General features: G+C 38.7%; 1 protein-coding gene across 5 annotated transcripts; it reads left to right on the forward strand.

Annotated features, from left to right (window-relative positions):
- Nucleotides 1-6,567: 6,567 nt before the first annotated feature.
- On the forward strand, nucleotides 6,568-21,375 carry SNI1 (negative regulator of systemic acquired resistance (SNI1)). 5 transcript variants are annotated; one of them, XM_087335811.1, is made up of 17 exons: nucleotides 6,568-6,682; nucleotides 11,084-11,194; nucleotides 11,300-11,366; nucleotides 11,536-11,629; nucleotides 12,045-12,116; nucleotides 12,201-12,287; nucleotides 12,509-12,601; nucleotides 12,706-12,787; nucleotides 18,164-18,216; nucleotides 18,654-18,785; nucleotides 18,886-18,959; nucleotides 19,193-19,259; nucleotides 19,338-19,403; nucleotides 19,977-20,123; nucleotides 20,355-20,455; nucleotides 20,646-20,797; nucleotides 20,919-21,375. In XM_087335811.1, the coding sequence occupies exons 1-16, from the start codon at nucleotides 6,637-6,639 to the stop codon at nucleotides 20,722-20,724; spliced, it is 1,371 nt and encodes a 456-aa protein (XP_087191937.1). In that variant the 5' UTR covers nucleotides 6,568-6,636; the 3' UTR covers nucleotides 20,725-20,797; nucleotides 20,919-21,375. The 5 variants fall into 5 exon arrangements, with proteins under 5 accessions (XP_087191937.1, XP_087191938.1, XP_087191939.1 ...); XM_087335812.1 differs by having other exon boundaries at nucleotides 20,646-20,785; nucleotides 20,909-21,375; XM_087335813.1 differs by having other exon boundaries at nucleotides 20,646-20,785.
- Nucleotides 21,376-21,899: the final 524 nt, after the last annotated feature.

Below are 21,899 nucleotides of genomic sequence, written 5' to 3' on the forward strand. Positions count from 1 at the left end.
TTCGGGTTCCGAGAACCCATAGATCGGCCCAAATGGGGGATGCTCGCCAGCTTGGAGTTCTATTGGGCAATCGTAGGGGTGACGTGCCGGTAACCGATCTACATTGTGCTTCTCGAATATATCCAAAAAGTCGCTATATTGTGGAGGCAAATTGTTGACAGGAACGGAGATGTCCCGCGACAAAACGGCCAGTGTAGAGACCGATCTAGAATTGGCCGCACCAGAATCAAGAGAATGGATTTCTTTCTTCTTCTACCAACTCACCATGCATTTCTTTTTTTGTCTCAATTGACATTTGGTGTTGCTCCATAAACAGTTGTCGAAGGCATATGAAGCAAGAATTGGCAACCACCTTCAGACTCCCATTGTGGCGAAGATGAATATTGCTTTGCATACAACAATGTAGAACCACTTCTATCATTTTTCTTTATCAAGAAAATGTGATTGAAGCTTATATTGTTTAATTGGGCGAGCACTTTAACATTCCCCTCCCCCCCATCCAATATGTGTCAAGACAAAGAGAAAGAGAGAGAAAGAGAGGAAAAGAGATATAGTGTTAAGATAGAAAGAGAGAATTGAAAAGAAAGTATTGTATTGCAATATAAGATGGAGTACAAAGAGTAGACAGTAGGGAGCTATAGGATGGCGTTGAACCAATTTGGTTTTTGGAGGATTGATAGATCCATGTTTATAAGTCCCTATAGAGTAATATAGATTACTCTAGAATATTCTAGGACATTCTAGAATATAAAGTAATATAGAATATTCTTATGATATTAGATTATATGTTCTAAAAACCATACACATAAACATATTATTACAATCATTAAGGATTTGACATGTGTGTAACAAGGTTGTGGGTTCAAATCCTTTCGAGGCATGATGTGAGTGTCATGATGACACTATCCCCCTTCTTCGACGACACGTCTCACAAGTTGTAGGGCTTGTAGTAGAACTTGGTTTATGAGGATAGTCGCAATGAAATGTGGTGACCATGTCCGTGGCATTGGAAAGATTTGTTGCAGGTTCCCAAGTTCGATCGTTGGGGGTATAGCCTACCCAATCAACCAAGTAATATAACTTGTTGTGCATGATTTTAGAATCGAGAATGGAAGCAACCTCAAATTCAGGTCCTTCCAAGAACTCAACTGGTGATGGGGGAGTTATAAGATGACCCGGAATTGAACTTGTGGCATAAGGTTCCAAAAGGGATACATGAAAGACCGGATGAAGACGTATGTGCGGAGGGAGGCCAAGACGAAATACAACATCACTTATCTTACCAGTGATCATGTATGGGCCAAAACATTGGTAATCCAATTTACCGCAAGGCTGAGTAGTCTTCATGTTGTGTTGGAGAAGCCATACACAATCCCCAACACAGAATTTTTTTGAGGAATCTAGGCGATGACAATCCGCAAGCCTCTTGTGTGTAACTTGAGCATCATGCAAATTGTGAAGAATGGTAGCGTGAATTTCTTGGAGGCGACTAAGACGATCCTTAGCAGCAGGGTTGATAGGCACTTCTGGATGCACATTCATTGTCCACTGAGGATGACGGCCCATATTTGCAAAAAATGGGGAATATCCCGTAGACGAATGGACCGAGTTGTTGTAAGCGAATTCAGCCAAGTGCAGAAAATCAACCCAATCATCTTATTGGTAGTTGATGAAACAACGAAGATATTGCTCCAATGTCTGGTTGGTATGCTCCGTTTCGCCATTAGTCCCAGGATGATCACTCGAAGAAAGCTTAGCCGAAATTTGGAGAAGTTTGAGTGTGTGCTTCCAAAACTTTGAGATAAATTGTGGACCTTGATCACTAATAATATGATCTGGAAGACCATGGTGCTTAAATACCTCTCGCATAACCAGATCAACCGTCTCTTGACTAGTAATAGACTTCATACATGGCAAGAAATGTGCCATTTTGGTAAGTCGATCAACCACTGTGAGAATTGCATCATAACCTTTTGAAACTGGGAGATCGGTAATGAAATCCAAGGATATAGACTTCCAAGGATTTTCCTGAATGGGAAGTGGTTATAGTAAGCCATAGGATCGGTGTCGAGGACTCTTTGATCGACAACATGTATCAAAACTGCGAACATACTCCTCAACAAAATGACGAAGGTGAGGCCACCAATATTGTCGAGAAATTAATTCTAGAGTTTTGCGTTGTCGTGAAGATTTTCGGCAATGGTGTGAAAATTGCATGGAACGTACAAAATCAAGTGTGGTTCTCCACACACAATATGAAACAATAGTAATGTAGATATTATTTTATATCTTGGTACGAAAAGATGGATGCATGTCTTGTAGCCTCACATGCATCATATGCATGGAGGCGTCTATAAAAGAGTGGTTGAAAAAGACAAAAGGGGAGTTATTTATTAATCAAGAAATTAAGAGGAAGAAAATTCGTTATTCCATTTTTGTGATGTATTAATCTTGTCTCTCAATCTAAAGTCAAGAATTCTATCTTATCTCAAGTTCTCTCTCTTTCAGACTATCTTAAATACTTTCTCGCTAAAGCCTGTGCAAACTTCGAATCCTTCCGGTCCAAAACCCCGGCAGTTCCGCCTCACGATCCGCACGTAGTGACGAATCTTCACGACAACGTACTCCAAAATGTCCAGCCATTGGTGAGTCATGGTAGTGTTGTAAAACTTGTAGCCGTGGGGGACCATCAGGAACATATAGTAGGTTTTGTCGAAATAGAAAACCGCCATGCCAATAGAATAGACGATAATTATTATGAGGGTTTTTCGACTGCGAGGAAGAAGTACGATCTAGGACAATATGATCCAAAACATCCTTGGCTCGACATGCCTTGATGAAGTTCGCGATGGAAGATTTGTCGAGGATGACACGACATGCCTTGATGAAGTGGATAGAGAAGAAAAATAAGAAGATGAGCGCATCAAGGGTGTACGATGAATTCGACCAAATGTTTCGTCATCTCCCCACCATAGACCAAGTGCTACTTGAGGAGGATAAAACTTTGTACTTCCTAAAGGTTGTGGATATAAAGGTTAGACGAGAACTGGGTACTCTCCTCGAAGATGATACCCAAGCGAACGGGCTTGTGGCGAATTGGGTTGCGGTGAAGCGAGCATGCAATAGGCTCAACAAGCATCGTCAGTGAGTTGATGACACCGACTTGGCGGGATCGACTGTCGCGGAGAAAACAAGACAATCGAAAGTAGTTGAGCCGCCCAAACAAAGTAGCCCGGAAGAAAAGAAGATTGATGATGACATCATCAAAGAGCTAGCGAAGAAGTTCGAGATGGTCACGCTAGCCAACATGAATCGTCAGGGCCCCAAAGGAAAAGAACCCTTTAGATGCGTGTGGTGCGATTGCATGGACCACATAAGAAGGGATTGCACGAGCCTTCGAGAGGCGATCCGACAAAATATTGTATACATGGATGACAACATGATCTGCTCGACTGAAACTCGAAGACCCCTACGGGTGAATTTTAGAAGAGGGGGAATGAATAAATCTATGGAAGATGCTGAGGCGACTCATGTGGATGCGATCCACTATGCTGCAATGGCTGGAATTAGAGTCGGAAAAGATAAAAATGAAGCTGCTAGAACGGGAACAATGTTTTGGTCTACCGTTTTCGAGTATGAGAAGAAGGGAAAAGTCACTTCGAACAAGGTAGAGCTTGCGGATCGAAGTTTACAAAGTATAACCGAATGGTCGGATCCGGTAGATGACAACATCATACTCGCGGAAGTGATGTGTGACAACCACGAGGTGTTCGTGGATGAAAAGAGAAAAAGAATGGAAGTGCAAGATAGCCCATCAAAAAGACATGAAACAAGGATCACGAAGAAGAAAGAAGATGCAGAAGCAACTCGAGCTTTACAAACGGAGGATGGAGAGTCAAGCAAACGAGTTGAAGAAACGGTTTGACCCGTGAAGGTTGATGTTGAAGACCCCGCTCAGAAGACAAGAACTATGCCTACCGATAAGCTAAGGTCGGTCATAGAGCAGACAACATACCTGAAGACAATTCTCGAGGAACGCGTTCTTGATAGCCACATCACTTTGTCCTTGAGGGAATTACTCGGCATTACGAAGGAGTTCCATGACACGATCGTGGACCTTGTAAAGAGAAAATGGCAACAATCGGACGAGGAAGAAGAGAAGCCACAAAAGGCAAAAACAAATGCCATAACAATGGCAAGGGACGAAGTCGATGAAGATATGGTGGACAGCCACTATACTCGACCTCATTGGGCATGAGCGATAACGGAGACGCCGGTGAAGATCGGGGAGAAGAAAGAGACCATGGTAGCCTTGGTTGACCATGGCTCCGAAATCAACCTTATGTCGACTAAAGTCTACAGGAAGGGAAGATGGCCCATAAATACGAACCATGGGTGGAAGATCCGTGTTGCTACGAAAGCTACCGAAGACTTGTATGGGGCATGTCCTAACATCCCCATCACGATTGGTGATGTCGAGATAGATCAACATTTTTTTGTTTAAGACTCGGTGTCCCATCCCATCATTCTTGGGAAACCATACATAATATCATCACGGATGGAAACCAAAGTGTTCGACAATGGTGCGGCATTTGCTCGAGTAAGGATTCTTGATGGGAAGAAGGCCGTACAATTCTTGACTGTATGTGCCAACCATGAAAGGAATCAGGATTGTCTTGGAGAAGATGCTTCAGATCTTTAGAGCGGACCATTGAAGCATGGATTGCAATCTCCTTTTGTATGAAGCAGATGATGCTCTAGAGGCTATGACAGACATCTAATTACTGTCTCCCCTTTTCAGCAACCTCGCAAGCAAACGCGTGCAACCCATGTATGGAAAACCGTATCTACGGTTACATTATGGATATTATGGAAGTATAGTTGTAAAACATGATATGAGTCCATAATTCCTCTTCTCTCAGATATATTGTCGGAATTATGGGGGAGCTTATTGGCGGTTGTGTAGGGGCAATATGACAATATGCCAGGCTCTTCAGAGGTTGTTCTGAAGAAAAGGAAAAAATTACTGCAATTATGGAAGAAGTTGCCTTTGTTCATAATCTCCTCTCAAAGAACATTATGGAAATATCATCACCCCTAGTCCTTGCCCTGACCACTTCTTTTGTATATAATACTCTCTGATTTTACATTTTTGGAGCCCTCCAACGCTTTTCTTAATACTATTGAAGGAAATCTTTTTTTAATAATAAAAAACACCCTTCTCTTTTATCTTATGCCTCACTAGATCTCACTCTTCATCCTCAACTCTAGTTCTTCATTAGTACATACTCCATTATCCTCCCCAACACCTCTAACATGACCCTGAACTTTAGAATCTCATGCTAACCCATAATATGTTCCCTCACCCGTGACCATATCAACTGTTGAGATGACAATATTCTTCTCTACATCTTCCTTATTTTCCCCTTTGACATAGTTTTCCATGGATGGTTCACCATGATGTTGGCATTCAGCCATAAAATGCCCCAATTGACCACATTAAAAACAATGTCCTGCAAAAGTTTCCCACTAAAGCTTAAAATGAAATTAACCAAATTGAGATGTATATATACTCAACCATCTTGGAAGTTTACAACTCATGTCCCATAACATGCAAAATTTATATTTGTTCAAAGAATTAACATGAAGACTTTACCAATTTGAGGCTTCAATTCTGGTAGTAATTCCCAAAAGAATGAGTTACAACAATCAACAGTCACCCAAATTGGACATTGTTGTTTTAATAAATCGTCATATAATCCACCACCGGAACCCATTCCATCATATGCACTAATCTTCTATAAAAAAAGATTGGTACCTTTGCCATCAAAGCAGTACAATGTTTTGACAATCGGAAAACCACATCATAAAAACCTCTTGGACCCACATACACATCCTCAATACAATTAGGCATTATGAATGAATTCAACCACGGCTTAATTCATGATACTAAAGGAAGTTTACTAGTGAAATACAAAATAACACCACAATCATAAGATTTGTTAAAAGTTGTTAACATGGACTTAGTCTCAATCACCATCTCTACGACATCCTCTTCTACACAATCCTTAGCATCTTTCGCATTTTTCTCCATAAAATCAGAAAGTGAAGCCTTAACAAAATCACAACGATTGTCAACATCATAATCATCACCAACAACATATTTCCCACCAAGAATTGTAGCGTATGATGTTTTCTCATGGTCTGTAGAATCGATATGTTTTTTTTTGCCGTTTGTAATTTTCACAACCATCATGATTTACTACCACATCCATCGACAATCATCCACTCACTTCTTGCTATCATGTCAGAGATTGAGAGAACTAACCTGAGACAATGACAATTCTCCTTATAACTTCTTGTAGCGACCGCGGAACTTAATGTCCAAATAATCATTGGAAAGCTCTCTGAACGAGCTTCGCAACGAGCCAAAAATCAGAAGAAAGGGAGTTCCGAGGACCGAGTTACATACATCAGAAACATGTTTTAACACTATCATTGCAACGTCATTGCTAATCTCTCTCAGTCTGTGAAGGTGAAGGTTAGGTTCTGGGTTCAAATCCCATTTCTCTCTGAAGCCCTTCGCTCGTCTCTTCTCTCTCAAGCCTTTCTCTCTTGTGCGTGGAAAGCTCGGCGATGGCAGACAAGGATGACAGAAAGCGGCACACCTCCTCCTGCTCAGGTAAAAACACAGAGAGAGAGAGAGAGACATAACGAGATGAGATGAAATAAAGGTTTGTATGACGCCAAAAGCCACAGCCACCCATCATCTTCTGAGTCATAAACGAGTATAAGTTTCAGGTATATAGTCTAATACAAAAGAATTACGCAAATACACAGTGGGGTCGAATGTTGTCTCATCTATGAATCAAATGATGATGGAGCTAATGAAATGAGACCATCAAACTACCAGAAGTGTCTACCTGCTGTTGTAATCTCATGTATTTTCTGATCTATCTATGAAATGAAATGATGCTATTAAAATGCGCTCATTTACCCTGCTTATGTGCTTCTTCCGATGTTTTTCAAATGATGAGGTGATGATATTAATGATTTTGCCAACCTTTTGTTAAAGACCGAAGTTGGCCTATGAGATGCATCTATCGGCTGTACAAAAGGCTGTTCATCCATTATGGGGAATGTTACAAAAAAAAATAGTACAAGAATGATAGCAGCAGGGAAGTGAAATGCCTATATGATCTCGTGGCACAAGGATGATGAGGAGTACCGACTCCCAAATCTAACTAATTCAATATATCTGCCCCAGTGTTGTAAAATGATGAAATGCAGCTAAAAATACACCTATCTCCATCATGGTGCGAAGGTGAATCAATCGAGTCTCAGAGGGTCTTGCCCATCTAGACTGGTCTCTTGTGAGCGACAAGGGACTAATAAGAGGTGAATCTCCTTGTTCCATGTATGATGGAGTCTGGGGATCAGTGTTCTGGCGCTCGTGATTGTGTCTGGGATCTAATCCTCTCTCCACATGCGATAAATTGTAGAAATATGTCCCTCCTCCCCCCCTGTGGTGTGAGTGTTATGTGTATCTTTAAAATTCCTCTCGTTGATTCTTGATCTTAAGCAAACAATCACCAACTGACACTGATCTCCAAACTCGATCATCTTTTGAGAGGAGTATCCTTTGATGAATATATCCTCATATCTGCTTCTCATATGGCATATACATGGCACCTACAAACGAAATGATCCTCACCCTCTACCTGCTCAGTGCATATCTGCCATATCGTCTTTGCTTTGTGGATGCTGATGACTTATCTCATCTTGTTCTCTATATTCTGTATTCTGGCAATTGTAGCTTACCTTTTGCTACCTATGAACTGTGAGCCATGCATATATCTTTTTTCTCGAGGAACTCAGAAACCATATGCTAAAATTGTCATAAAGTTGTGCCAATAGTATGTAACATATTGCGAGATGGAGATCTGTATAGGAAGAGTAGATATCTACTCATTATCCACCTCTATTGTATCTAGAGCTGCTATAAGTCACGTCTGAGCACTGTATTCTGTTACCATGTGAGAGGCAGATGAAAAATGAGTCTGGATTATACCAGAAAGGAGGGATTCTATCCATATGCCCAGGTGCCCGAAACCATTCTCTGATCAGCAAGTACACTAAAGCATTCTTGCCTGACGCATCGAGCTACCTAGAGGCCCCAAGCTCCTGATACACATGAGGCTATCTGGTGATAACTCTCTCAACCTCGAGGTAAAACCAATCTCAATAAGGTGAATAGCCATCTCAACCTTCTATAAGGTGAATAAGGTGGAGGTAGTAAGGCGATACTCCAATGGCTGTGGTAAGTAGGGTTTGTGAGGAACATGAACAAGATTTCTGCATAAGAATGCGATAGTTGTGGATCCTTGATCGGGGTTAGGGTTAGGGATTCTCTGATATGTCCCCAGTTAGTGACTGAATGTTTGCTCATGAAGAGGTGACCTTAATCTCAATATTTTGTTTCCTCATAAGAATGCTTTTTTTGGCATGAAAGAGTTTGCATTTGAATGCAAGCTATTTTTGTGTAATCTTTCCAAGCCTTTCATTTGTATGAATTTGTGAATGCATCTCTTTACAATCCTCATTATAGCAATGTGTTTGGGACAAATTTTCAGGAAAGTGGTATCTGGATGGTGTGTGATAATGAGAAATATTGATGGCAGAGGTATAGGGTACAGTAGAGAGTTGGGAGGTGAGGGCATCAAGGGATGTGGTTGGGTAGAGTCCTTGTTGAACCTGCTGATATAAGTTTCTGTTGGTTCATGTCACCAAGTGGGAAGGGTGGGATGGTGAAGGTTTTGATGGTCTGGGTGGCTTCCCTTGTCACGAGATATAATCAACTGTGCTCCTACAGCCTCCTAGGGGAAACATGTAAGATCCCTAGAATATGGCCATGAGTTCATCTCAGTGCAGATAACTAGGTTGTGTCAAGATCCTACCTCTAATAGACATTTTCCATATCCTGTGTTGTCTAGTTCTGAGTATACTAAGATTCTATGTGTTTCTGAGTCCTCCAAAGATATTGAGTGCATCATCTTTGGGTCTTCCAAGCCAAAGGTATCACATTGTCTATTTTGCATCCTGGTGTTGAAGTCTTGTGAGGGATACTTTGCCTAGACTTGAGTACTCGATAATGCTCTCAGATAGGACACTATAGGATGATTCAATTCCTTTGTTTCTCTTGGTTACTTTATTGATGCCGTGTACATCTGCACATTTTGATCCCTTAGGGGGGGAAGTAACATAGTGCAATAAATTCAACTTGTGTCTCTGAGAGCTCAAGTCGGATCCACCTGTACTCAGCCTCTGGATCCTGTCCTGTCCTGCTGTCTGTGTGCATGGATGTTTTATCCCACCTTACCCATGTAATATACTTTGTCTAGTGGTTTTCCTGCATGTGGATTCCTATTGAAAGTTCTCCACTTTAGATAGACCATTCTCTGGGCTTTGTTGCATGTCTGCAATGAGGAGCATGTCTCGTCCTGCTATGACCTATTCCATGCTTTGGTTTGTACATAGTGCTCCGTTGCAGTTCCAAACTGCAATGTGTAGCTTTGATTGTGTTGTTGCATTGGCTACGAATCCCTTTTTGATAGCCTTCCCATTCATAATGAGGTGACCAGCCTGGTAAACTGTCATAGATCAATCCAGCAATGCCTGTCTAGGGGTCAAAACCCTTTGATTCTTGGCTCAAACTGCATGATCTGATGAAATTTTTTAAGATCACAGTGTTTGTTAACTGTCAAGCTAAGGAGAATACAACAATTGCCAACGACCAAGCGTGTGAAGAATCCATGGTAATGTGAAGAATCATTCTTCTGGAAGATACAACTGCAGCACTCCTTGCTGTTGCCTGTAATATCTACTAATGCCTTTCTTCTCGTTGTGGTTCTGTCAATCTTTCAAGTTTCTTCTGTCACCTTGCTTGGTAGTAACTGTAGTGCTGAGCCACCAACCACCGTTGTGAGGGTAGTAATTGTTGTTGCCACCATTGCCTTGGGTGGTGTTTTGTTCCTTACTATTGGGACCCATGGGGTTGTTGGTTGGTGTCAATCATGCCTAGTGTTGAGCTTATTTCCAGGCCAATATAAACGTAGTGGTCATGCAATGGAAAGGTCGATTGTTTTAAGTTTTTTTATGTTACTGTTCTTTTGGATTTGCATGGGGATGTGGCTTTGTGGTGAGTGGTTATGCTGCCTTCCTCTAAATTCGAGAATTCCATTTGGAGTTATTTTGAATTTGTTCACAAATGAGAGCAACAGTTGTATCTTCCATAGCTAATTGCTCCTAAATTTGTTAATCAGGTCGCCTAGTTTGAGCTTTATTTGTTTGGCCCAAGGGTGTAGGGTTTGCTGCAAAGCATGAAGACGCTTGTCCTCTAGACAGAGGCGACTAAATTAAAGGGAGAAAGGCAGAAAGAATGAAAGTTCTTTTAATGTTCATTGGAAAAAGTTTAACCTTGATCTATGTAACCAAACAAGTACTATGTTTTTGAGATAAATAATTGTGTACATGCATATGTGAAAACAGGCCTTTATTCTCTTGAGGTGTTTTGAATTCTTCAATAACGATCATACCATGATAATACATTGTCTTCCCCGTGTAAGAGAAAAAGGCATATAGAAAAGTAGAAATCTGTTTTAGTATATCAATTTCATTAGGTTCTGGTACTAGGCACAAATTCAACCAGATAAATTGTGGATTGTGTGATAAATTTTGACCATTAACAGATAATTGGGAAATTGATATTCAGTGCTACAAGACACAATTGATCTTAATTATAATGAAGTAGAAAAAGAGAGAAGAAATTGATAAAAGTTTCATAAGCATGAATCGTATTTTTACCATGCCATCTTGGAAAAATAAAAAATATCAATGTTACTTTTTCTATGTTTATAACAAGAATCTATTTGATTTTTTATTAATGGAAGATCAATCATGCCTAAAAGGTACTCATATTATCCACATTACCATATATGAGGGTTAGTTTTGAAATTCTTTCCAAGAATTAATTCCTGTCTTGTGCTAGCATTCAAGCATCGCTTATTAATGTTTGAATCCACAGGAATGTTATTAGCCAAAGAGCTAGGAGATATTGGTCAAGTGATCGAAGACAATGTTTTAGCATTGCTGGACTCTAATGGAGTGAAGAATTCAGATGATATTGAAGATGACAGTATGCATCCTATCTAATTTGACTTCATTCTTTATCAGACACATTCACACTATATGTATTGCTCTTTATAGATGATTATTCAAGCTCATCTTTATTTTGATGTAGAGATTTCTTATATTGAGGCTGTACATGCATTATGCATTGCAGGCAAGCAACGGAAGGCTCCCACAAGGTATGCAAGTTCTCATTAATGTTGATATAAAATTTTTAATATGCATTTCAAAGGCAATGTCACCAAATTTATACGATACTGCATAACATGTTGTATAAAGATCATATAAATGTTGTCATAAGCAATTTAATATGCATTTCAAAGGTTATATATCTCAAATTCTGTATAGGAGAGTACACGAAGCTGTTTTTAAGATACTTGAAGCAAATGAGACCATGGAATTAACTATGGCGAGCTATGCGCTTCTTGTTGAAATTGCACAAGTAAGTGTATTGATAAGTACGCAAGAGTCGATGATTGTCATAAGCATTGAATTGTTCTGTGTATTCATACAAAAAATATTGCTTATGACTCAACTTCATTATAATGCTTGATGTGTAGGATGATACCAATAATGCTAACAAGATCATAATTATAATTGTGATACCTGGATAAAGAAAAGATTCTGGGTAATTCCAAGGTGTTGGAAAATGCATTTAGATTTTATTTTTCTCTTCAGGAAATCATCCAAGACTTGTTGCAAACATGATCACCAATTTTTAGAGTAGAAAATGTGTTTTTATTATAATCTATGCACGAGAGCTTTTTTTTATATATTTTGTACATGGATAGTTTTAACCATGTGTATGCTGTAGAGCTTACCTCTTCATGGAATCAACTCATTGCTTTCCCTTGCAGCAATATCCCCACATTACCATAGAACAAGAAACTCTCAATGGAAGAATGAAAGAAGTCATGATTCGTAATAAGGTTGAGGTTTATAAGTAGTTTTTTATTTGCAGGTGTTCATGTAACATGGTTGTTTTTGGTTGACATGAAGTGATAATTATGCAGATATGGACTCCATTTCATGAAGAATCTGATGTTGAAGAAAGGGCTAGAGGAAGACGTCAAGCAAATTCTATTCAGATATATTCCAATGTACAGTTTATTGCTTTGTTTTCTGATAGTATTGATATTAGGGAAAACTGCTGCTGCATTATAGAGGAAAGAATTGTTTGTATTCTGCAAGGTGGGAGATCTCAGAGGAATGAATCTGTGCATTATCTTCTGTTTTATGGAAATTTTCTTACATCTAGTGTATGTCTATCAAATTGCACGAATATTTCTGTATTTCTTACAAGTTTGTTTCCATTCCGAAGGCCATTATTCTTCTACAAGAAATTCGAGAAAAACTTGAAAGAGATCCCCAGATTTTTCACAAATCAGAAGAGAATATAAAGGAGAATCAGAAGGCAAGTTCTTGGGCTGGAAAGTTCTTTTTAGTAATACATGATAAACATACTGTTCATTATCAGATTAAGATACTGTCATTTTTCATTCACTCAACCATGGTTAGGTGACTGGAATGTTGATGAAATTCAAGTATCTCTGTCATGTACTGGACCATGATTTCAAATGTCGCTTCCAGGTTTATAGAAGTAAGTACTTTATTTCTTTCCATAGATCACAGGTTAAGCTAAAAGCCAACTCCAAATGTGATGATATCAACTGGTTTTATAAGATTATTCCTCGATCCACATTGTAGTAAGGTTATGACGCCTTTTAATTTGGCTCTTTGAACCATAGATAGGTGTCTCGCACCACCTCCCAGCTGGAGATGATATGTTAACACAAAAGGGCTCACAACAAACCTTGACAACAAGGTCATTGTTGGGTGTGTGTGGAAGAGTGAGAGACACACAAGACGCACAAATGCATCACTCACACAAAGAAGACAATGGCTGGAATGGCTCTCTATTGATGAATAATACAAAACTAGTAAGAGCTGAATATATATCCCTAAGTACTAAGTACCGCCACATATGAGTGAATCATGTATGTGGTAACATGGGGAAAAAACCTCTAGCCAGCACTAGAGTAAAACGTGCCCATGTATAGGGAAAAGGTTCACATCAAAGCCGCTCAAGGAACACGTAAGTGTAACAGACCCCCCTGGAGCGAATGATGTGAACACATACAGGGAGTGACAGATCAGCCCCCCACAAGGCAATAAGCCTAAAGCTTTGCGAAAAGCTTCAAACTTTTCTCATGGAAGAGCTTTGGTGAATATGTCTGCCACATTATCTTGTGTAGGCACATATACCAAATCAATGTCTCTTGCATGAAGGCACTCTCTCACATAGTGATAATGCACCTCAATATGTTTGGTCCGTACATGAAATACAGGATTTCGTGCAACAGCCAATGCACTCTGACTATCTGTGAGAATATGTGTAGCAACATCAATCTCCGTGCAAATATCCATCAAAAGGTGTCTCAGCTATATACGATCCGCTGTAGCTGTGCAAACTGCCCTGTACTCAGCATCACAACTCGATGTCGCCACTGTAGGTTGCTTTTGTTTCCAAGGAAAAAGCAATTACCACTAGTGGACACAAGAGTATCGTAACAACCAGCCCAATCACTATATGTAGAAGCATGCAAGCATGGCTGAGTATCTCTGCCATAAAAGAGACCCAAGCTCAAAGTGCCTCTGAGATATCTAAACACACGTTTCACTGCTTGCCAATGCTTAGTGTTAGGGCTATGCATGAATCGACTCAACTAGGAAACTGCATACTGTATATCCGCCCTTGTATTGCATGCATATATAAGACATCCCACAACTTGTTGATAAAGAGAAGTATCAAATGCATCACTAGAATCCTCAACTGAGAACCTAAATCCTGTCTCCACAGGTGTAGAAACTGGCTTGCAATCCTCAAAGTCAAAACGCTGAAGTAGTCGCTCTTGCAAGACAGCAAAGGATGCTTGGGATACTCTTACCACTTTGTACCAAGCAAGAAATGAGGCTCGTGTTGCTTATCTCCGAAAACAGTTGGAGAGCGAGCACATGAATGATTCTGATTCTATGGACAGTTTTCTTACAAAAATCAAAGATTTAAAGGAACAATTAATTTTTGCTGATGAAATAATACCAGATAGTTCACTTGTGCAGACCGTTCTAAATGGTCTTCCTGATTCATATCAGAGTTTTGCTTCTACTCTTCGTTTAATGATGAAAGGTAATCCCGATGCCTTATCATTCGAGGAGTTAGTTTTTATTTTGTTACAGGAAGATAACTCTAGGCAAAACAGGTCTATTATGCGTGTTGCAAATCAAGCTTTCCTAGCTAATCAAAAGGGCAAAGGTAAATGGAACTCATTTCCTAGCAAGCAGAGATTTGCTAATACTTCACAAGTGAATGAAAAAACACAAGAGCAGAAACAAAAAATGTTTTGTAAATACTATAAAGGAACTGATCATATTACAAAGAATTGTCCAAAATTGGATGCAAAAGAGGCAGGACTCGCTGCAGAAGTCTCTGCACGAAAAACAGAGTTTGCAAATCCTGTGCAGAATGAAGAATGGGCATTTACTACTGTTTGCAGTTTTGACCCATCTTCACTTGAACAATGTATGTCTGCCGTAGAATCAGATGTTTGGTACTTCAACAGTGGGGCAACCAAATGTATTACCTCGCAACACAATTTCCTCACTTCATTGGAGGCTGCCCTTATAGGGAATATTGTCACATGCACTAACAACTCATCTTATCCAGTTATGGGTTTTGGTAAGATCATTTTGACTACTGCTGATGGTAGTTCTTTCACCTTGTCAGATGCTTTATTTGTGCCAGGGATCGAGAAAAAATTGTTATCAGTTTCAGCATTAGCCAAGATTGGCTTGGTTGTTAAATTTGTTGATGACAGGTGTACAGTTCATGATTTGTCCAATGGCGATGTAATTATTGCTGCTGGCGTTTTATGTCATGGGTTGTATAAGATCGTAGATTATGAAAGATCTATAAATGATTCAGCATGTGCAATACAGGATTCTCAGGCTATTTCAGATGCAAAGATTTGGCATGCATGCTTTGGTCATCTGAATTTTGCAAGTTTGCTTCACTTGCAAAAATCTGAAATGGTGTCCTTGCCCAAACCTGAGGCACCTCGGAAGCATGTTTGTGAAGGTTGTATTTTGGGCAAAATGTATAGTTCATCGTTTCCAAAAGATGGTTTAGTTAGAGCTACGCAGAAATTGCAACTTGTCTATAGTGATGTTTGTGGTCCTATGCAGACACATTCTCTTGGGAACTATCTTTATTTCGTGACTTTCATTGATGACTTTTCCAGGCATGCATGGGTATATCCATTGAAGGCAAAGTCAGAAGTGTTTCTGTGCTTCAAATAGTTTCTAGCTTTGGTTGAAAATTTGTCAGCATGTAAAATGGGCACCCTCTGTTCTGATTGTGAGGGGGAGTATATGTCTTCTAAGTTTAATGCATTTCTGGCTGAACTTGGGATAAAACATCAGTGTACAATGCCATATATACCTCAATAGAATGGAGTTGTTGAAGGAAAGAACAGGTCACTCATGGAAATGGCGAGGTGTATGGTCAAAAGTCAAGCTTTACCACATAGTTTCTGGCTTGAGGTTGTCATGTGCGCAACATATGTACTTAACAGGTGCCCCACTAAAGCACTACACTCTATCACTCCATATGAGGTTTGGTATGGCCGAAAGCCATATGTTGCTCATCTACGTGTTTTCGGTTGTTTGGCATATGCATTAGTGCCTAAACAAGAACGCAAAAAATTGGATGATAAAGCAGTGAAATGTATTTTTTTAGGATACAGTTATGAAAGTAAAGGCTATTGTCTGTATCATCCACAATCTAAACACATTCTAGTTAGTCATGATGTTGTTTTTATGGAAGATGCAATCCAGCCACTTCTTTCATGCACACAGGAGATATTAGTTAGCTCCAGAGACGTGTATGACACTTTGTTGCCTCTTTTGACAAATGGACAGTTAAGTGTTGGCCCACTTTAGAAGCTACTCATAATGATGCAGATCATTCCATTTCTGATGCATACTTACATGATGCACTTATTAATGAGAGGGCTGATATAGAGGAGGCAAAGATTGTGCCTAAACGGCTGTTGGCCCACTTTAGAAGCTACTCATAATGATGTAGATCATTCCATTTCTGATGCATACTTACATGATGCACTTATTAATGAGAGGAGGCAAAGATTGTGCCTAAACGGCTGTTGCAGACTTTGCAAGACAGCAAATTAGATGTTCCTTTGTCATATTGTACGCGTTCATACACTTCCTCATGAAGATCACCATTTAGAAATGTTGTTTTTATGTCCAACTGATGTACATTCCAACCATGATGAGCTGCCATTGCACATATGCTACGCACAATAGTCATACGGCAGGTGGGAGCAAAGGTCTCATCAAAATCAATGCCTTTTTCTTGGGCATAATCTTTCGCAACAAGCCTTGCCTTATACCTATCAACTGTTCCATCATGTTTACACTTTAGCTTATATACCCACTTAGTGCTAATAGATCTCAGCCCTGTGGTTTTGTGCAGAAAGAGCATGAACACAAAGTGTACAGGTTGAGAAATGCATTATATGGCTTGAAGCAAGCACCATGTTCTTGGTATGAAAAGGTACATGCCTATTTGATTGCATTTGGGTTTGAGAATAGTCCAACTGAAAGCACCTTATATGTCAAGCGTGCTGATGATGTATTTCTGGTCATGGTTGTGTATGTTGATGATATGTTGCTTATTGGTCCCAATGAGAAGCATATTGCTGACTTTAAGGCTGATTTGCATGCCGCTTTTGAGATGTCAGATTTGGGGCATTTGCATCATTATTTGGGCATTCAATATATGCAAGTTGATGGTGGAATAGCTTTGTGTCAATCGAAATACATTGACACATTATTGCAACGTTTTGGCCTTGAAGACTGTAAACCTATTGCCACTCCCATGGAGACAGGTTTATGTTTGAACCTTCATGATGCTGGAGATGCATTTGATGCTGTTCTCTATCAGCAGGCAGTTGGATGCTTGATTTACTTATGCATAACCCGACCTGATATTCAGTTTGCTGTCTCGCAGATGAGCAGGTTTATGCATTGCCCAGGCGTTAAGCATTGGCAGGCAGTTAAGCGCATCTTTCGCTACTTGAGTGGCACCCAGTCACTCCTTGTTCACCACATCACTCCCATGGGGGATTTGTTGACATATTTCGGTAGTGATGTGTGTGAACACACTTGGGACAGTGCTGTGTGAACACACTTAGGATAGTGATGTGTGTGACCACACTTAGGACAGTGATGTGTGAAAACACTTAGGACAATGATGTGTGTGAACACATTTAGGACAACAGGGGCATTTTTTCCCTCTTTAGGAGGTTTTTTCCCCCTATCTATAAATACTCTCATAACCCTAAAGTGGGAAAGTTTTTTTTTGTGATTCAAACCAAGAACCCAACATTCAAGGCCATTATAACTGTCTTGCTTCAGAGATCTTTCCATCTTGGACAGATTCATGTGAGAGATCTTTCTAAGGAAACAGTTTTAGCTCAGCTAAGCTCATGATGTTTCATAAGTAGTTAAGGGGAATATCTACATTTTACAAGAGTTAAAATTCCTGTGTATGTCTTGGGCAAATTCTTGAGAGATAACCAGGATATAGTTTATTAACATTGGTTCTGGTTTGCTGTTGTCCAAGATATGATATTATTTTGGAACAAAGTGAAAATTGGAAACTCAACTTGGAAACCATGAAATATTTCTTGTGACACGATTTTCCATTTGTATTTTCGTTTTTTTATTCTCATTTAACTTTATGTATGTTTTATTTCTGCTTCTGAGTTAGGAGTAGTTTACTACTTTGTAGCACTCTTTGTTCATGAGATTGCCATGATAGAGCATGCAAATTACTATCTGAAAATTTACCTTCTCTTATATCCAAAGAGGTGGAGTTGAGAAAATCTGTTTGCAGATTGCAAGGAGGATGAAATCATGCATGGCTGTTACCTTGTCCAACTTTTTAAGGTATTCTCGCTAACCCTTGTAGTTATGATAACCTCTTCAGTGTGCTAATAACGCTGATGTTCATTACAGTTTTGATTTATTGTTTAGTAAACTATTGTGAAATTGAAGTTCATCCTGAATATTTATTTTCCTACATTAATTATTATGTACTTCTTGTTGCATATATTTCTCATTGATGAGCTGCCTGTAATTTGTATCATACCTGGCATTAAACCAGTATTCAAACTCCTTGACAAATGTACACAATATGTGAGGATTGTATTTCCTTTTTACTCTATGAAAAGATCAAATAAAACACATCACATGTTTAATATTGCACTTGGTACTCTGCATTGATTTTTGGCACATTCTGTGAATTATATGCTATTAAGATCAGTCAGTCCATGTTTTTCTTGTGAAGAGAATGTTTTTATGTGTTTCACTCGTTTTTACTGTAGGAAGAGAGAAGAAAGAACCTGATCGTACTTATCTTGGATTTGATAGCATTGATTGGTGACCATGTAAATTGTGCAAGAGATGTTCATGATTTGGAACAACTTTCATTGTGTATTCAAGACCTAATGGAAATGGTTAACCTGATCTTCTATTCGGCTACTGTCAGTTATTTGCTAGTTTAAATAGCTAGAGTTATATCATCTTATATCTTAGGCTTGCATGATTTTTTGACAGAGATTATCTTTAGAGCTCAAGCGTACAAGTATAGAAAATGCAACTCGTAAAAGAGGAAGGCTAGGTATTCCACGGTAATTAGGGTTTGTTTTTTCATTATTATATACCTTTTATAAATGAAGATGTTTGCTTCTTATAACAATAAGTTAAAATTTTAATGTTGACCACAATTAATTAGCATGGAGTTGATGTGCAGTGAGTGGCATGATGCCTTTCTATAACATTAAGAAGATGCCTTTCTATAACATTAAAAAGTGATCTAATTGATTTTAGTATTGATCCTTGTGCATGTCCATGTGACTGAAAGGCAACCAATATTCGATCTGATCAAGGAGAATGTGTGCATCTATGGCAAACTTAATACTTTGCTGCAGGTAACGTTTCTTATCATGTTAAACAATGATTATTGATTGGGCTTTTCTGCTCTATATTAATTTAAGGAGATGTACAAGGCAATGAAGCATTCTGACCTCAAGTTAAGGATCATCTTTCATGTGTTCATCAGCTCTATTCCAAAGGTACATCATTACCCTTATGAATATGTTGAATTATGTGTTGATTTTATTCAATGTTTGTTTATTCCAGTAATGTAGGTGTATTGTTTATGTGGTCCTTCCATACAGTTTAGATACTATCACATATCTAATCAGACTCTTTCACGTGAATCATGATCAACTGACTTGCCATTTGTGTGATTTCCAAAAAAGGTTGAAATTCTAAAAGTCTGTTTGTAGCCATTTAGAATAGAAAAAATAATCAGTTTTAATCCCTTCTAGGATTTGTGACAAAAGAAAATATAATGCAGCATATATAGCATTTTGTAATACTATATACTCCAGTTGGAGATTTCTGGTATGGAAGAAAACTCCAATATGTCTGGATTTTGTGATTATAAGAATGAGATGCATGCTAGTAATTCTAGAGAACAACATTTAATCAATAGACTTTCGTGATATAATAGTACTAAGAAGAAAATAACACGTTGAATAAGTTGAATGAAAAACACTCATTCACATATGGGCAGAACTTTTAGTAAATTCAATCTGATTAAAACACGTGGTAACCGTGGTTATGGATGTCTGTTGATATAGCCTCTGTTGAAAGACAAGATCAAGGATCCAGCAAATATGACGGTGCATGACATGCTCAATTGTCTTAAGGACATTTCTTCAGCAAGGATGGTTTCTAATGTCTTCAGTAGTGAGAGACTTAAGGCGCTGATCACAAATGCTTTCAAGGTAAAATTTCATCTTCGTATGGTTCTTGTTTTTAAACATTATCAAATTGCCCCAAACTTTTAATACATTTAACAGAATACCCATAAGTTTCAAAAATGTTCAGAACATCCCTTTGTATTTCTGATTATTTTTAGCAGCGTTGAAGGGGCCCAAAGTTGGGTATTTTGTTGTAGGACTGGGTTCATGCGTCAGTGGAAATTGTAATTGTTTCCTGACATATGTCTAAAACAGGTTAGTTTTGAACACAACTGCACGAATGAGGTAAGCAAAGATACAGTGGAGCTGTGTCAACTGTTAAAAATTGCCATTGCCAACCTTCAAAGCATCAGAAAGTGAGTCTATAAATTGCAGTATACTAGTGTTGTTCATTCTAATGCATATAAACATATTTCTGTGTGTGTATTGCCAAAGACTCTGTAAATATTTGGATACATTATATTTGCACACGCATTTAATGTATATTCTATAGTGGAGTGTTAATGTTCATTCAAATGGATATTACTTATAATTAATTTCTTTCAGAAATGATTTTCATGAAGTCGACTTGGCTGTAAAGCAAGCCCTTATAACTGCAGAGGCAATGGTTCATTTTGCTAAGTGAAAGATTTCCTGATATTTCCTGATTTCTTAGGAGGTATTTGTTTGGAATCCAAAGCTCTATGGTTTGAATTGAGGTAATGGGGCAAGTAATTTTCCTTTATTGCTCAAAGATATATATTTCATTGGATATATTTGGTGTATTTAATTTACAATTCATTCGAGCATTGGATGAGAGGCTAACCTAGTGTTCTTTAGGTAACTTCCCATACGAACCTTCTGCCGACTGTAAACTATTTCAAGTGTATTGGACTGGAGCTTTTGGATGAGGTCATGTTGGACGCTTAAAAGTCTTCGTACTCATAGGAGGGTTCCCTTTGTGTTCTGCAAAATCAGCAGCACTTACATAATGTGAGACAGACAACTTTCTTTGATGACCAAGGAATCAACTTCCTTCAAATGAACTTAACTAAGAAAATTAGTCTCTATTTGTAGAAGAATAGTGTCATCCAAACTTCTTCTCTAGTTTATGTAATTGAACTATTTTTATCCCTCCTGATTGGAGAAGCATTCAGGATTGTGGAACTGTGGCTGGGATGCTCTCTCATGAACACTATTATGAGCAGCCAATATAAATTTGTTGGCACATTGTTGTTTTTCTTGAGTAGAGCGGTTTGAATCATGAATTAATTGATCACATTTTGTCTCTTGGTTACTTGGTATCAGTATGCATGGTACCATTGTTAGAGAAGCAAGAACTCTTTTTGAGCAATTGATTTACTAATGCTAACTCTTTTCGACCTTTTAAGAGACTTTTGATACAATTGTAATGTCTTATATCAACCTTAGTGATGGCAGTTGCTAAGTGACTATTTCTTTTAGAAACCATCTCATCGAATCTCTAACTTAGTGGTTATCATATCTATCATAAATTAATTGTATTCATGGTGCTCATGCCTACATTGAAAAGCCATCAGAATAAATCAACCAAAATGAAATCTTAGTATATTTTTTTGTCATGTTCCTCCAGTTTTATTAGTCACTCGTACGTGCATGATATGAATTTGGCTTTCCTGTGAACAGCTATCATTTATGTGCCATAGGATCTTTATGTACTCTACCTTCGTCATCATCCTTTTGCATCATTTATGTGCCATAAGATCTTGTCTTGAGTAGCAAGCATCAAGAACTTTATGTAATAATGCCCTATTTTCAACTAGAAAATAAAAGAGTTTTGAC

The sequence above is a fragment of the Azolla caroliniana genome, unplaced genomic scaffold, assembly GCF_043228905.1.
Source record: "Azolla caroliniana isolate FFs.n. ecotype wild unplaced genomic scaffold, voAzoCaro1.0.p SCAF_20, whole genome shotgun sequence".
Classification (NCBI taxonomy): Eukaryota; Viridiplantae; Streptophyta; class Polypodiopsida; order Salviniales; family Salviniaceae; genus Azolla; species Azolla caroliniana.

Bases quoted from the DNA above. Each gene is read 5' to 3' on its own strand.
- SNI1 (XM_087335811.1), top strand. From the start codon at position 6,637: ATGGCAGACAAGGATGACAGAAAGCGGCACACCTCCTCCTGCTCAG. The intron at 12,788-18,163 runs GTAAGTACTTTA...ATCTGTTTGCAG, and splicing joins TCGCTTCCAGGTTTATAGAA to ATTGCAAGGAGGATGAAATC. The intron at 18,217-18,653 runs GTATTCTCGCTA...TTTTTACTGTAG, and splicing joins ACCTTGTCCAACTTTTTAAG to GAAGAGAGAAGAAAGAACCT.